The sequence below is a fragment of the Arachis hypogaea genome, chromosome 14 (genome assembly GCF_003086295.3).
Source record: "Arachis hypogaea cultivar Tifrunner chromosome 14, arahy.Tifrunner.gnm2.J5K5, whole genome shotgun sequence".
NCBI classification, from domain to species: Eukaryota; Viridiplantae; Streptophyta; class Magnoliopsida; order Fabales; family Fabaceae; genus Arachis; species Arachis hypogaea.
In genome coordinates this window covers 58,057,300-58,072,148 of record NC_092049.1, presented here as the reverse complement: position 1 = coordinate 58,072,148, position 14,849 = coordinate 58,057,300, and the positions used below count along the sequence as shown (strand labels likewise).

The 14,849-nt window shown below is 42.0% G+C and overlaps 1 protein-coding gene across 1 annotated transcript in view; it reads right to left on the bottom strand.

The window, feature by feature from the left end:
• Positions 1-5,688: 5,688 nt before the first annotated feature.
• Positions 5,689-14,849, bottom strand: part of LOC140178597 (uncharacterized) — a 53,802-nt gene continuing 44,641 nt past the window's right edge. Inside the window, exons 2-3 of the mRNA XM_072215795.1 lie at positions 7,356-7,589; positions 5,689-6,362 (exon numbers count right to left, since the gene is read on the bottom strand). Coding sequence (XP_072071896.1) covers positions 5,689-6,362; positions 7,356-7,589 — 908 coding nt within the window. The remainder of the gene's footprint in view (positions 6,363-7,355; positions 7,590-14,849) is intronic.

The window sequence follows — 14,849 nt, the reverse complement described above, 5'->3', positions numbered from 1 at the left end:
CCATTTTGCGAATGGCCAGGGCGACGTAACACTGATGAGCTCCTCTGGTGGAGGGATTTAGCATGCTTCTGACATGGTGGGCATGTTTTGACGAACTCTGTTGCTTCTTTTTGCAAGGTTGGCTAGAAGAACCCAGCTCGGAGTACCTTTTTGGAAAGAACTCGTGCCCCCAGGTGGTTGCCATACATGCCACTTCTTCCAGGACTTCCCTTGTATTGGAGGTCAACACACATTTTAGGAGGGGTGTTGAGATCCCTCTCCTATATAAGATGTCGCCCACTATGGTGTAGTTGATTATGGGGGTCATCCATCCTTGATCCTGACCTGATATGGTTAGGTCATTTTCTTCCTCCGAGATCGATGGGCTTCGTAGTATTTCCTAGATGAGGCTTCTGTTATTGCTCCCTGGTTTGGTGCTGGCTAGTTTTGAGAGTGCATCAGCTCGAGCATTCTGTTCCCGAGGTATATGTTGGACCTCATATTCCCCGAATTGTCCGAGCTTTTCTCTGGTCTTGTCTAGATATTTTTTTATGGTGGGATCCTTAGCTTGGTAGCTCCCTTCTATTTGTGAGGTAACTACTTGTGAATCGCTGAAGATGGTAAGCTTTTGAACTTCTATCTCCCTAGCCAACCTCAAACCAGCCAGTACTGCCTTATATTCAGCTTGATTATTTGAGGCAGGGAATTCAAACTTTAGCGAGAGCTCGATTTGGATTCCCTGATCATTTTCTATAATTACACCTGCACCACTCCCAGTTTTGTTTGAAGAACCTTCCACGTAGAGATTCCATTTTGTGGGAGTTCCCGGGCGACCAGATACTGTGATTTAATGGCTGTCTGAGCTTCATATTGAAGATCGAATCCGGATAACTCGACTGCCCACTGTAGGATTCTTCCAGCTAAGTTTGTTTTCTGTAATATGCTTTTTATGGGTTGGTTGGTCCGAACTTTGATAATATGAGCTTGGAAGTTTTGGCAGAGTCATCGAGAAGTGAGTATGAAGGCGTAGGTAAACTTTTCTATCTTTTGATAGTTTAGTTTGGCCCCTTGTAGAGCCTTGCTGATGAAGTAGATGGGTTGTTGCCCTCTTTCGTCTTCTCTGACTAGAGCTGAGGCTATTGCCTGACTTCCCACTACGAGGTATAATATGAGTGCTTCTCCTTCCTGTGGTCGGGTAAGAATGAGTGGTTGCCCCAAGAATTTTTTGAAATCTTGGAAGGCTTGCTCGCATGCTGTTGTCCATTCAAACCTCTTTCCCTTCCTTAATGTTGCGTAAAAGGGGAGAGATCTTATGGCTGATCCGGCTAGAAATCTGGATAGGGCTGCTAGTCTTCCGTTGAGCTGTTGTACCTCTTTGACGCAGGTCGGACTTTTCATGTTGAGTATAACCTGGAATTTATCTGGGTTTGCCTCGATTCCTCTTTGTGTGAGCATGAAGCCTAAGAATTTGCCAGCTTCTACTGCAAAGGTGCACTTTGCGGGATTAAGTTGCATACCATGCTATCTTATGGTGTCGAACACTTTGGTGAGGTCAGAAAACAACGATTCCTCACTTTGTGTTTTTACCAGCATGTCGTCTACATAAACCTCCATCAACTTTTTGATATGGTCAACAAAGACTTTGTTCATCAATCTTTGGTAGGTAGCTCCTGCATTTTTGAGCCCAAATGGCATGACAATATAGTAGTAATTTGCTTTTGGGGTTAGGAACGAGGTCTTTTCTTGATCGGGTGGATACATCGGGATTTAGTTGTATCCTGAATAAGCATCCATGAAGGAGAGGTACTTGTATCCGGAAGAGGCATCCACTAGAGTGTCTATATTTGGGAGTGGGTAGGGATCTTTTGGGCAAGCCTTATTGAGATCGGTGTAGTCAGTGCACATCTGCCACTTTCCATTTGACTTTTTTACCAAGACAACGTTGGCTAGCCATAGTGGGTACTTGACCTCCCTTATGAATCCTACCTCCAGTAAAGCTTGTACCTGCTCTTCCACAGCTTGGGACCTTTCTGGTCCAAGCTTCCTACGCTTCTGTTGCACTGGCCGAGATCCTGGGTATACCGCCAGTTTGAGGCACATTAGTTTGGGATCTATGCCCGACATGTCTGTAGCCTTCCATGCAAAGAGGTCGGCGTTATCCTTTAGGGTTGCCCCGATATTTGTTGTTTTATCTTTGGGATCACCGATCTGGACTTCGTCAGTCTCGCCTTTAGGTTGTGGACAAAGTTCCTCGCGAGCTCGAACTCCCCCGAGTTCGATAGTGTTGATTTCCTCCCCTTTAGGGTTGCCTTTAAGGTTCACACTTTCATTGTAACAGTGTCGTGCAATCTTTTGGTCTCCTTTTATCTTGGTGATCCCTTCCGGAGTTAGGAACTTCATGTACAGATGTGGAGTCGAGACCACTGCGGTGAGCTGGTTCAGTGTTGTCCGACCTATTCGGGCATTGTAAACTGAGCTCACGTCGACTACGATGTAATCTATGTTGGGTGTCCTTGACCGGGTTCCCTTTCCAAAGGTTGTGTGTAGTGAGATATATCCAAGTGGTTGGATTGGAGTGTCTCCTAGTCCGAACAAGCTATTCGGATATGCTCTGAGCTCTTTATCTTGCAAACCGAGTTTGTCGAAGGCAGATTTAAACAAGATATCCACGGAGCTTCCTTGGTATACCAGTGTTCGGTGGAGATTAGTGTTGGCCAATATGATGGTGATGACCATGGGATCATCGTGCCTTGGGATGATGCCCGCTGCGTCTTCTTGAGTGAAGGTGATATTGGGGAGGTCAGCCGACCTGTCTCCTCCTCCGACATGGTACACCTCTTTAAGGTGTCTTTTGCATAATGATTTAGAGATCCCTTCTCCTACGAATCCTCCATTGATCATGTGAACATGCCTCTCGGGAGTGTGATGGGGACGTTCAGCTCATTCGATCTCTTCATCTCTTCTTCTTTTCTTTGGTTCATCTATTTTATTGGCCAGGAACCTATCTAATCTTCCTTCCCGGGCTAAATTTTCTATGACATTCTTTATGTCGTAGCATTCATTGGTAGGGTGCCCATAGACTCAGTGGTATTCGCAATACTCTGTCTAACTTCCTCCTCTTCTATGCTTAATCGGATGAGGGGACGAGATCTTTTCAGTGTTGCATATCTCTCTGTATACATCCACAGGGAACACTCTGAGTAGAGTGTAATTGTGGTATTTTCTAGGTTTTTCAGTAGGCTGGTCTTCTTTTTTCTAGACTTTTTATCCTTTTCCCGAGGGAGGCAGGAGAATCCAGATTTAGAGGTTTCTCCTAGTCAGGAATTCTCCTCCATGTTAATATACTTCTCTGCCCGTTCTTGTACTTCGTTCAGAGATGTTGGATGCTTTTTTGATATGGAGTGGCTAAAGGGTCCCTCTCGCAATCCATTGATGAGACCCATGATGGCTGCTTCTGTTGGCAGACTTTGTATATCCAGACATGCCTTGTTGAATCTCTCCATGTAGTTGTGGAGGCTTTCCCGATCTCCTTGCTTAATTCCTAATAGGCTCGGGGCATGTTTGGCTTTGTCTTTTTGGATGGAGAATCTGGCTAGGAACTTCTCGGCGAGGTCATCGAAGCTTGTTATTGATCTCGGTTGCAGGCTGTCGAACCATTTTATTGCTGTCTTGGTTAAAATGGTCGGGAAATACATCCTACTTCTGAAATTGCTGAGATGATGGCTTGGATCTGATATGCCATCGTATGGGGTCATGTTAGGAGCATTGAAGTCCTTTGGGACTTTAGCTTTCATGATCTCTTTGGTGAATGGGTCTTGATCTTTGTGGGAGCTGTCTTCATGACTGGATCGAATGGTTTTGGTTTTAAGGTCGGCCTCGAGCTTTAGGAGCTTGTCCACTAACTCTCGACGTCATCTTGTTTCCCTCCGGAGGTCTCTTTCGGCTTCACACCGGTGTTCGGCTTCTTGTTCGAGCTGCTTGAGACGATCTTGCTGTTCTCGGAGGGCATCTAAAATTTCGGTGTTTTGAGAATGCTTGTCTCCGTTTGGTTGAGGTGTATCTTTTGGTGTGATATCCGCGTTCTTATGCGGCGTTCTATTTTCCAAATCAGAATTGTGGTTGTTGTCAAGGTTGTCCACCATGATGATGGAATGACTTCCAGGTTCCCCGGAAATGGTGCTAATGTTCCGAGGGTTACCTAAAACTGAAGGTCGATCTCGGACGAGATCTTCTTTGCTGGTCGGTGCTGCTGTGTTCGACCTGTTAGAGCTGAAGATGTTGCCAATCCTTTGTCACCGGAGGATAGTGGTACCTGCAAAAGACTCCGATGCTTATGTTAGCACGTGCTTTAGACAGGTGTTTGGTAGAATTAGAGTATGAATTATACCTAGGTGCTCCAGTGTATTTATAGTAGTGTAGATAAGTTAGTTATCTTATCTTATCTTTTAGGGAAACCGCCTTATCTTTCTAGGCTTTGCCGCCTTTAGAATGGGCTGCGTCCCTTTGTTTGGGCCTGCTTTGGGCTCTTATGGCGATTTGGCCGAACTCTTTTGAGGAGAGGTCGGGGGCGACCCAACCTGATGAGGTCGGTCGCTCTTGTCTTCAGTCAGCCCGGGACGCGTAGCTCGACCCCGAGTATGAGCAGTAATCAATCTAAGTGTATAGAATACCCAAAATAAGATGCCAATTGTCAAAGCACACCTCATAACATAAACAAGCTAAAATATAGCAAAATAATTAGCCAAATATAGCTCCAACAGCAACATAAAAATGCAAGATAAAAGAATGAAAAAGAAATCACAAATAATAAAGCTAAAATGCTATGAATAAAAGAAGAATGAAAAAAAAAAGTAGAAGAAAGGAAGAAAAGAAACCTTAAAGAGAAGATGGAAATAGAGGAATAAATGGGGTAAGAATGAGAGAAGAGGAGTAAGAAGGGAAGAAGAGAAGGAAAGAAAATTGTAGTTGCCAGAGTTGGTGGTCTCGGGTGGTAGTCCGCCAGTGGTGTGACGGAAGGGAAGAGAAAATAAGGAAGAAGTAGAAAGAATGAAGAAGAAAGTAGGGAGAAGAAAGAAGGAGAATTAGGATTTGAAAAAAGAAAAGATGAGTGAAAGAAAGACAATTTGGGCGGCGCACTGAGTTAAGTGACGCGGCGCATATGATGCGCACGCGTGGCCCACGCTTACGCGTCGGTGGGCAAAATTTAAGGTGACGCGTAGGCATCGATCATGCGTATGCGTGACCACTGGTCGTGCCAGACGCACGATTCCAGCACCATGGCCGCACAACTCTCTGTTTAATTAGCCAAATTACGCCGATTTTCATCCCACGCATACGCGTCGCTGACGCTTACGCGTGGATTGACAAAATTGTAGGTGACGCGCACGCGTCACCCATGCGTACGCGTGAGTTGGCTTGTGTGCTGGGCACCTTTCCCGTACGTTTCCAGCATAACTCTCTGTTCATTTTTTTAATATTGCGCATTTACATATGACGCGTGCGCGTTATAGACGCTTGTGCATCATATGCACTTTTTTTTATATAAAAATAAAGCAAAATAAAGAGAACTATGCAGAAGTGAAAATTAACACTGATATTAATAAAATAGAACTAATAAAAAGGGAAGACCATACCATGGTGGGTTGCCTCCTACCTATCACTTTTCTTTAACGTCCTTAAGTTGGACGATCCATATGCTCAGTCCTCTTCCTATGTTGGGTCCTTCAAGAGGAAGATCTCTAGCTCCTTGTTGTTCTTCATCTTCACACCATGATACAGCTTCAAATGGTGGCAATTGACCTTGAAGAAGGTGGGGCTTGAGGGGTGACTTCGGTGGACAACTCCATACGGTTCCACCTTCTCCACCACGTAGGGTCCATCCCATCTTGATCTCAGCTTGCCCAGCATTAACCTCATCCTTGAGTTGTAGAGAAAGATTTGATCCCCAGCTCTAAACTCTCTTCTCTTGATGTTCTTGTCATGCACCGCCTTCACCTTTTTCTTGTAGAGCCTTGAGTTCTCATATGCCTCTAATTGAAGGCACTCCAATTCCTCAAGTTGTAGCTTCCTTTCAATCCTGGCACCTCCCAATCCTGAGTTGCATTCCTTCATATCCCAGTAAGCTTTGTGTTCCACTTCTACCAGAAGGTGACAAGCCTTTCTGTATACTAGGCGGAACGGACTCATTCCGATGGGTGTCTTGTAAGCTATCCGGTAAGCCCAAAGTGCATCCGCAAGGCTAGTACTCCAATCCCTTCTATGAGGTTTGACAACCTTCTCCAGTATGTGCTTGATCTCTCTATTAGACACCTCGACTTGGCCATTTTTTTGGAGATGGTAAGCCGTTGTCACCTTGTGAATGATGCCATATTTCTTCAGTAAACCTGTCATTATTCTGTTACAGAAGTGAGAGCCCTGATCACTCACGATTGCTCTTGGTGATCCAAAGTGACAAATAATATTATTCCTAACAAAAGAAACAACAGCATCATCAGTACGGGTAGGAATTTCTTCCACCTATTTAGAAATGTAGTCAACAGCTAACAAAATATATAAAAAACCATTTGAGTTAGGAAATGGACCCATGAAGTCAATGCCCCAAACATAAAAAATTTCACAAAATAACATAAGTTGTTGGGGCATCTCATTTCTCTTGGATATATTTCCAAACCTTTGGCATTGGTGGCAAGAGTCACAGAAAATATTAACATCCTTAAAAAGTGTGGGCCACCAAAATCTGCAGTCTAAAATTTTTCTTGCAGTTCTTTGAGGACCAAAGTGTCCACCACTCTCAGAAGAGTGGCAGGCCTCTAAAATTAACTGGATCTCGGATTGTGGCATACACCTTCCAATTATTTGGTCAGCACTACATCTCCACAAATATGGGTCATCCCATATGTAATACTTGGACTTGCTTTTAAGCTTGTCCTTTTGATGCTTGGTAAAATTTGGAGGAAAGGTACGACTAACCAAATAATTAGCTATAGGTGCATACCAAGGAACTACCTCAGATATTGCTTCCAAGCTATCTAGTGGGACTGCATCATTGATAGGAGTGGAGTCATTTTTAATTTGTTCTAGGTGACTCAAGTGGTCCGCCACTAAATTTTGGGAATCACTCCTATATTTGATCTCTAAATCAAACTCTTGCAACAACAATATCCAATGGATTAACCTTGGTTTAGACTCTTTCTTAGCTAACAAATATTTCAAGGCCGCGTGGTCTGAATATACTACGACCTTAGTTCCAAGTAAATAAGCTCGGAATTTATCCAAAGAAAAAACAATAGCTAACAATTTTTTTTCAGTGGTAGTATAATTAGACTGGGCACCATCTAGAGTTTTAGAAGCATAGGCAATTATTTATGGGTCCTTACCTTCGCGGTGAGCCAGCACCGCTCCTACCACATAGTTGGATGCATCACACATGATCTCGAACGGCCTACTCCAGTCAGGCCCTCTCACAATAGGAGCTTGGGTCAAGGCAATCTTCAGCTTGTCGAGTGCTTCCATGCAGTCCTCACTCAACTCAAACTCTACGTCCTTTTGTAGTAGATGGGATAAAGGTAGTGTAACCTTACTAAAGTCCTTGATATAACGCTGGTAGAAACCTGCATGACCAAGAAATGAACGAACTTCCCTCACAGAGGAGGGATAAGTTAAACCAAAAATAACATCTACATTTGAAGGATTAACAGATATACCAGTATTAGAAATAACATGGCCTAGAACAATACCTTGCTTTACCACAAAATGACATTTTTCAAAATTAAGCACAAGGTTTGAACTAACACATTTTTCTAATACTCTAGCAAGATTATCCAAACAAAGGTCAAAGGAATCACCATAAACACTAAAGTCATCCATAAAAACTTTCATACAGCACTCAAGAAGATCTGAGAAGATACTCATTGATGTGGGGTACGGGAGTCAGCCAATTAAGAAATTATAATATAAGAACAGTGTTGCGAGTATAGCTCTTAACCAGCAAAAATCCGCTCATCAATTTAGAAAGGTTGTCACAAAATCAGAATAAAAATACTGGGTGTATGAATCCCAGGTCGTCTCCCAACGAGTTGACTGATGAGCGGATATTTTATACGCTTTTTGGGGTTAATTTCATATAGTTTTTAGTATGATTTGGTTAGTTTTTAGTATATTTTCATTAGTTTTTAGGAAAAATTCATATTTCTGGACTTTACTATGAGTTTGTGTATTTTTCTGTAATTTCAGGTATTTTCTAGCTGAAATTGAGGGAGCTGAGCAAAAATCTGATTCAGGCTGAAAAAGGACTGCCGATGCTGTTGGATTCTGACCTCTCAGCACTTGAAATGGATTTTCTGGAGCTACAGAAGTCCAATTGGCACGCTTTTAATTGCGTTGGAAAGTAGACATCCAGGGCTTTCCAGCAATATATAATAGTCTATACTTTTCTCAAGAATAGATGACGTAAACTGGCGTCCAACGCCAGTTCCATGTTGCAGTCTGGCGTCCAGCGCCAGAAACAAGTTACAAGTTGGAGTTTCAACGCCAGAAACAGGTTACAACCTGGCGTTGAACACCCAAAACAGCCCAGGCACGTGAGAAGCTTAAGTCTCAGCCCTAGCACATACCAAGTGGGCCCCAGAAGTGGATTTCTGCACTATCTATCATAGTTTACTTATTTTTTGTAAACCTAGGTTACTAGTTGAGTATTTAAACAACTTTTAGAGATTTATTTTTCATCTAATGACATTTTTAGATCTGAACTTTGTAATCTCTGATGGCATGAGTCTCTAAACTCCATTGTTGGGGTGAGGAGCTCTGCTGTGTTTCGATGAATTAATGCAACTATTTCTGTTTTCCATTCAAACATGCGTGTTCCTATCTAAGATATTCATTCGCGCTTAATTATAGTGAAGGTGATGATCCGTGACACTCATCACCTTCCTCAATCCATGAACGTGTGTCTGAAAACCACCTCTGTTCTACATCAGATTGAATGAGTATCTCTTAGATTCCTTAATCAGAATCTCTGTGGTATAAGCTAGATTGATGGCGGCATTCATGAGAATCCGGAAAGTCTAAACCTTGTCTGTGGTATTCCGAGTAGGATTCTGGGATTGGATGGCTGTGACGAGCTTCAAACTCGCGAGTGTTGGGCGTAGTGACAGACGCAAAAGGATCAATGGATCCTATTCCAGCATGAGTGGGAACCGACAGATGATTAGCCGTGTAGTGATAGCGCACGTTGACCCTTTTCACTGAGAGGACGGATGGTAGCCATTGACAACGGTGATCCACCAACACACAGCTTGCCATGGAAGGAACTTTGCACTTTTGCATGCATGAGGGAAGAGGAATACAAGAGAAAAGCTGAAATTCAGAAGACAAAGCATCTTCAAAATCCCAACATATTCTCCATTACTGCATAACAAGTAACCTGGAATTCATGCTCTCTTGTTCATTTGCAAGTCAACTGATAACCACAAATTAATATCCTGACTAAGAGTTGCAAGATAACCATAGCTTGCTTGAAACCAACAATCTCCATGGGATCGACATTACTCACGTAAGGTATTACTTGGACGACCCAGTGCACTTGCTGGTTAGTGGTACGAGTTGTGAAAAGTGTGATTCACAATTTGTGCACCATTGACAAAAGGGTGCTATCTTATTAATCAGGAGTTTTCTGGGAAATTTTGAGTTTGGGCAATGGGCAAATAAATGATTGTAAATTAAAACAGTGAAAATTAAAAAAGATTTATATATTCAGAAATAAAAGGCCTTGATTGGTGGAATGATTAATTGGAAGTTCTATCCTTGTTGGAATTCTCTCAAGTGTAGTATAAAGAGGTTGCTGTTTTCACTTAGTTAAGCCTAACTAAATAAAGGAAAGTCAAGTGATTGAGCTAACTCTTATTCGCAAATCCTAGTCCTCTCCCTTGGGAAGGTCTAGCGTTAGTAAATAGAGAATTAGCCAACAACTTCCAATTTAACTAATCACTTGAGCATTCCAACTCAAGTGTCTCCTCATAATCAACCCCCATGTCAAGTTGGGAGTCTACTCCATCAACATGGATACCATCCTCATTGTTGGGAGTAGGGAATAGAAAAGAGATATGATAAATTAAATAAAATAAGGATTGAAAATTAATTAAAGGTAAAAGTAATTCTCTGTATTAAGAATATGGAATAATAAGGGAATAAGAAAACAAACTAGAATAGTAACTTCAACAGAGGTGATGACTCTTCAATATCCAAAAGCGAAAGCATAAAACTATAAACTAATGAATGTAAAGAAAACCTAGAGGAAGAGTAGTTTCTCTCTAGATTCAGATCTAAAACTAAAAATTATGCTAATGAGAATGTGTATTGAGTCTCTGCATGTTCCCTGGCTTTAGTCTGTGTTTCTGGGCCAGAAACTGGGTTAAAACTCGGCCCGAAATTGCCCCCAGTATTTTCTGTTAATTCTGCAGAACGCGCATGTCATGCGTACGCGTCAGTCACCCGTACGCGTCGCTGGTCATCTTGGCGTGTCACGCGTATGCGTCATCCACGCGTACGCGTCAGGTACGCGCATGCGTTGCTGCAAATTTCTCCATGTCGCGCGCACGCGTGAGCCATGCGTGCGCGTCGATGCTCGCTAGTTATCTCCTTAGTTTCTTGTGTTCCTTCAATTTTTGCAAGCTTTCTCTCTATTCTCTAAGACATTCATGCCCTATAAAGCCTGAAACACTTAACACACAGATCATGGCATCGAATGGTATAAAGGAGAATTAAAATACACAAATTAAAGATCCCTATGAAGCAAGTTTTCAACCATAGAACAAAACTAGGAAGGAATTGTAAAATCATGCAAATCATATGAATAAGTGGGCAAAGACTTGATGAAACCACTCAAATGAGCACAGGATAAACCATGAAATAGTGGTTTATCAACCTCCCCACACTTAAACATTAGCATGTCCTCATGCTTAGCTCAAGGAGATTAAAAGACTAAATAAGGGAAAATAAGACTCATGAAATGCAACCTATGTATGCAACTATATGCTAAGATGATTCTGCCTACTTGGTTAAAAGTAAATAAGTTCTTCAAGACAAATATAAATCAAATATCACTAATTAAAATCATACAGCAAAGACAAGTAAACTTCTGAGAAGATAGCTCATAAAAGCAGGGAACATAGAATCAAGCATTGAACCCTCACTGATGGTGTATATGTACTCTAATCACTCAAGTGTATAGGGTAATCCACTCTAGTCTTCTCTAGTCATGCTTTCTAAACTTTGTTCTTCACCTAACCAATCAACAAATATTTAATGTATCAATGCAAACATCATGAGGTCTTTTCAAGGTTGTAATGGGGCTAAGGTAAAGGTGAGGGTATATATATGGCTAAGTGAGCTACGAATTGAATCCTTGATCAACCTAAGCTTTCACCTATACACACACTCTATATACTTTTAAATTCATGCCTAGCTACCCAAAATTCCCACTTTTGCATTACATACTCATGCATCAACTTTTCTTCTAATTTGTATCACATATGCATTGATCTTTTCATTAACTTAACATTGGGGTAATTTTGTCCCCTTATTTATTTATTTATTTATTTAATTGAATATTTTTGGTTTTTTTTTTTATAAAATAAAAAATAAACATAACTTATCAATGCACATGGATTTTTAATTTTTCTGGTCTTACATGAGTAGGTACCCAAATTCCCAATAGTTTATCAATGTAAAAACATAACACATTCCCTTGTTAACCCATGTTCCCACAGCTTTCTCACACTTAATTGATACACAATCTCTATCTTAAGCTAACCAAAGATTCAATTTGGGGTAATTAATTTATTTTTCCGTTTAAGGCTAGTGATGTGGTAAAATCTAGAACAATTGGGGATTAAAAGGCTCAAAGTGGCTAACAAAGGTGAATTAAAAGGGTAGGCTAATTGGGGTAAGTGAGCTAATAATCAATTAATGGTCTCAATCATATGCATGCATATAAACACATTAAACATTGGACATATAGGATGGAACAAAATATAGATTACAATCATAGAGAAGTAAACACACAAGAATAAAATATTATGGTTAAATAATGTAACCATGTGTTCCGAGGGTTACCTGAAACGGGAGGTCGATCTTGGTTGAGATCCTCTGTACGGATCGGTACCGATGTGTCCAGCTGGTGGGAGACGGCCGGAGGTGTCGTGTCTGACTTGTTGATCTAGCTGCACTGCTGATCCTTCGTCACCGGAGGGTGGGGGGTACCTGCAAGAGACTCCGATGCTTAAGTTAGCATGGGTATTAAACAGGTTTTTTGTAGAATCAGAGTATGAGTTATACCTGGGTGCTCCAGTGTATTTATAGTAGTTGTAGAGTGACCTTTCTAGATAAGATAAGTTGGTTATCTTATCTTATCTTTATCTTTGAGTTGAGGTCAGCTTATCTTCAAGGGAACCGCCCTTATCTCTATAGGCTTGGACGGCCTTTGGATTTGGGTCGTGTTCCTCTACTTGGGCCCTATATGGGCTTTCCTGTCGATTTGGCCGAGTTCTTTAAGAAGAAGTCGGTCCGCTTGACCTAAAGAGGTCGGTCGCTTTGTCGTTGATCATCCCAGGTCGGATAGCTCGACCCAGGGTATGAACAGTGCCCCTGCTTGAGCTCGGTCTTAAGGTCGAGTCCTTGACTTTGGTCCTTCTCGTAGCGAAGCCAAACTCAAGCATTTTGTCGACTCCTTTTTGTAGCAGCTTTTGAATGTAGAACGTTTTTCTCTAAAAGCGCGCGCTTTTATATCAACGCTTTTTTGGGAACGCAAGCGGTTTTAATATCCGCATTTAATTGGCATTTAATTGCCCCCACTCTCTCTTGGCTTTTATTTTGAATTTCTCGATCAAAAACGGTTTCTCTTCTTCGCTTCTTCTTCGTAACTTCTCCCTTTACTTTCTCACTTTCAACTTTTTCCTTTGATTTTTCTGAAGCCTCTGCCTGTAGCTTTCGCGTTTCAGCCCAGCGACGTTGCTTAGTGACTTTGCTTTTTCGTGGGGGAAGGGGTGATTCTGGATTTTGCCTTCCGCCTTTCTGCTTTTCTTTGGAGCTTTCTGTCATTTTTCCAGGTTTGGTTCTTCTTTCTTCCTCCCTCTACGCCATTTTTGTGTCTGTTTTGAGAAAGTTTTTATCTTAGTTGGGAAAAGTTTGGATCTTTCTGTTGTGCCTGATCACTGTGCGTCTCGTAATTTCTTCGTCTTTTGCATGGTCTTTTTCACTTTTCCTGTTGCTTGATACCTTTAGGGCTTTTGCATGTTGTGAAATGCTTTTGATTTTGAAGCTTTGGAATGATAATTTTGTTTGATTCTGAAAAAAGGTTGCATCTTCGACGATTTTTGCCTGGTATGTTTGACGTTTGTTTCTTGCTGATAGACTGTAGGAAGATGACTTTCTATTTTGTTTGTGTTTTGTCTTTCTCCTATGAAAAATGCTTGCTGTTTGAGATCTTCTATTCTTGTTTGCGAGGTGCCGGAATGTAAGTAGATTTTCCTTGATACCCTGCTTTGTTATCGCCTCCAAAGGATGCCCCAGGACTTTCAGTTTGAGTCTTGGGGTTTTTCCTTTTCTGTGTATTCGCCCGTCGAGATGTTTTGCCCCCTTGTCCGAGATGTTTTTGAGTAATTCGTTCTTCTTTTCTTTTTGTAGGATTTAGTTGGCCTCATGTCTTCCCGAAATAACGTTGTAGAGATGCCTTCCCAGGTTCCTGAGGGTATAGCCGATTGGGTGGACTCGATGGTTCTTATGTGTGTCTCTCTGGTTGATTCTGAGTTTTGTGCACAGCTTAGGCAGTTTCATAGTGTTTGTAGTAATCCCACTGATGAGAAGAACTATGAGCTTGTCCCTCCCTCTTCTGACGAAAGAGTCTGCTTTTCTACTCAGGTTGTTGATGATCGCCCTTTCTTTTATGTTTATGATTTTTTCTTCGGTCAACTGGGTATCACCCTTCCTTTTACTCAATTTGAAACCGACCTGTTATGGTCCTGTAATGTTGCCCCCTTTCAACTTCACCCCAATTTCTGGGGTTTCATAAAAATTTTACAATTGTTGTGCAATGGCTTTGGTATTTCTGCTTCCCAATCTCTCTTTTTCTATCTGTTTGTCTTGACTAAGCCCGGTGTGGTAAAAAAGAAGTTGGCTTGGGTCTCCTTTCGTTCTATCCAGGGAAAGAAGGTCTTTTCCATGTTTGACGAGTCATTCCGTGATTTTAAAAACTATTTTTTCAAGGTCCGAGCTGTTGAAGGAGCTCGGCCCTTCTTTTTGGATGAAAATGACGAACCTGTTTTTCCCTTGGAATGGCGAAAAGATGTGAGGGTCTCCATATATGCGTGGGAAATGTTGGATGAGGCTGAGCGAGCTTTTGTGACTGTCTTGGAAGAACGCTAGGGTCAACCTCCCCATCTTGACACAAAGAAATTTCTAACCAATCCTTCTCTTCTTCAAACTGAACTGGGTATCTTGTGTTTCCTTTTATGTTGCTTGTAGCTGTCTTTCCGACTTGTCCGACTTGTAGCTTAATTTCTGTTTTATTTGCAGAGGCAATGAAGAATAATGAATCCATGAAAGCTTTTAAGAGGGCGCAGAGGGCGACTGCTGCCAGAAATATTGCGGCCAAGGCGGCTGGGGAGGGGTCCTCCCAAGTGCGCGAGAAGCCATCAGTGCCGAGTTCTCCTGGGGTGAAGAAGGTGATCCCTACACCCCGAGTCCGTTTGGTGGATCCTCACCCTACTTCTGCCGCTCCATCTGTTGCTCCTCCCAATAAAAAACAAAAAACAGCTAAGCCCTTCGACCTCGATGCTCCTGATTTTAATGCCATTGAATTTGTGGATCAGCAAATC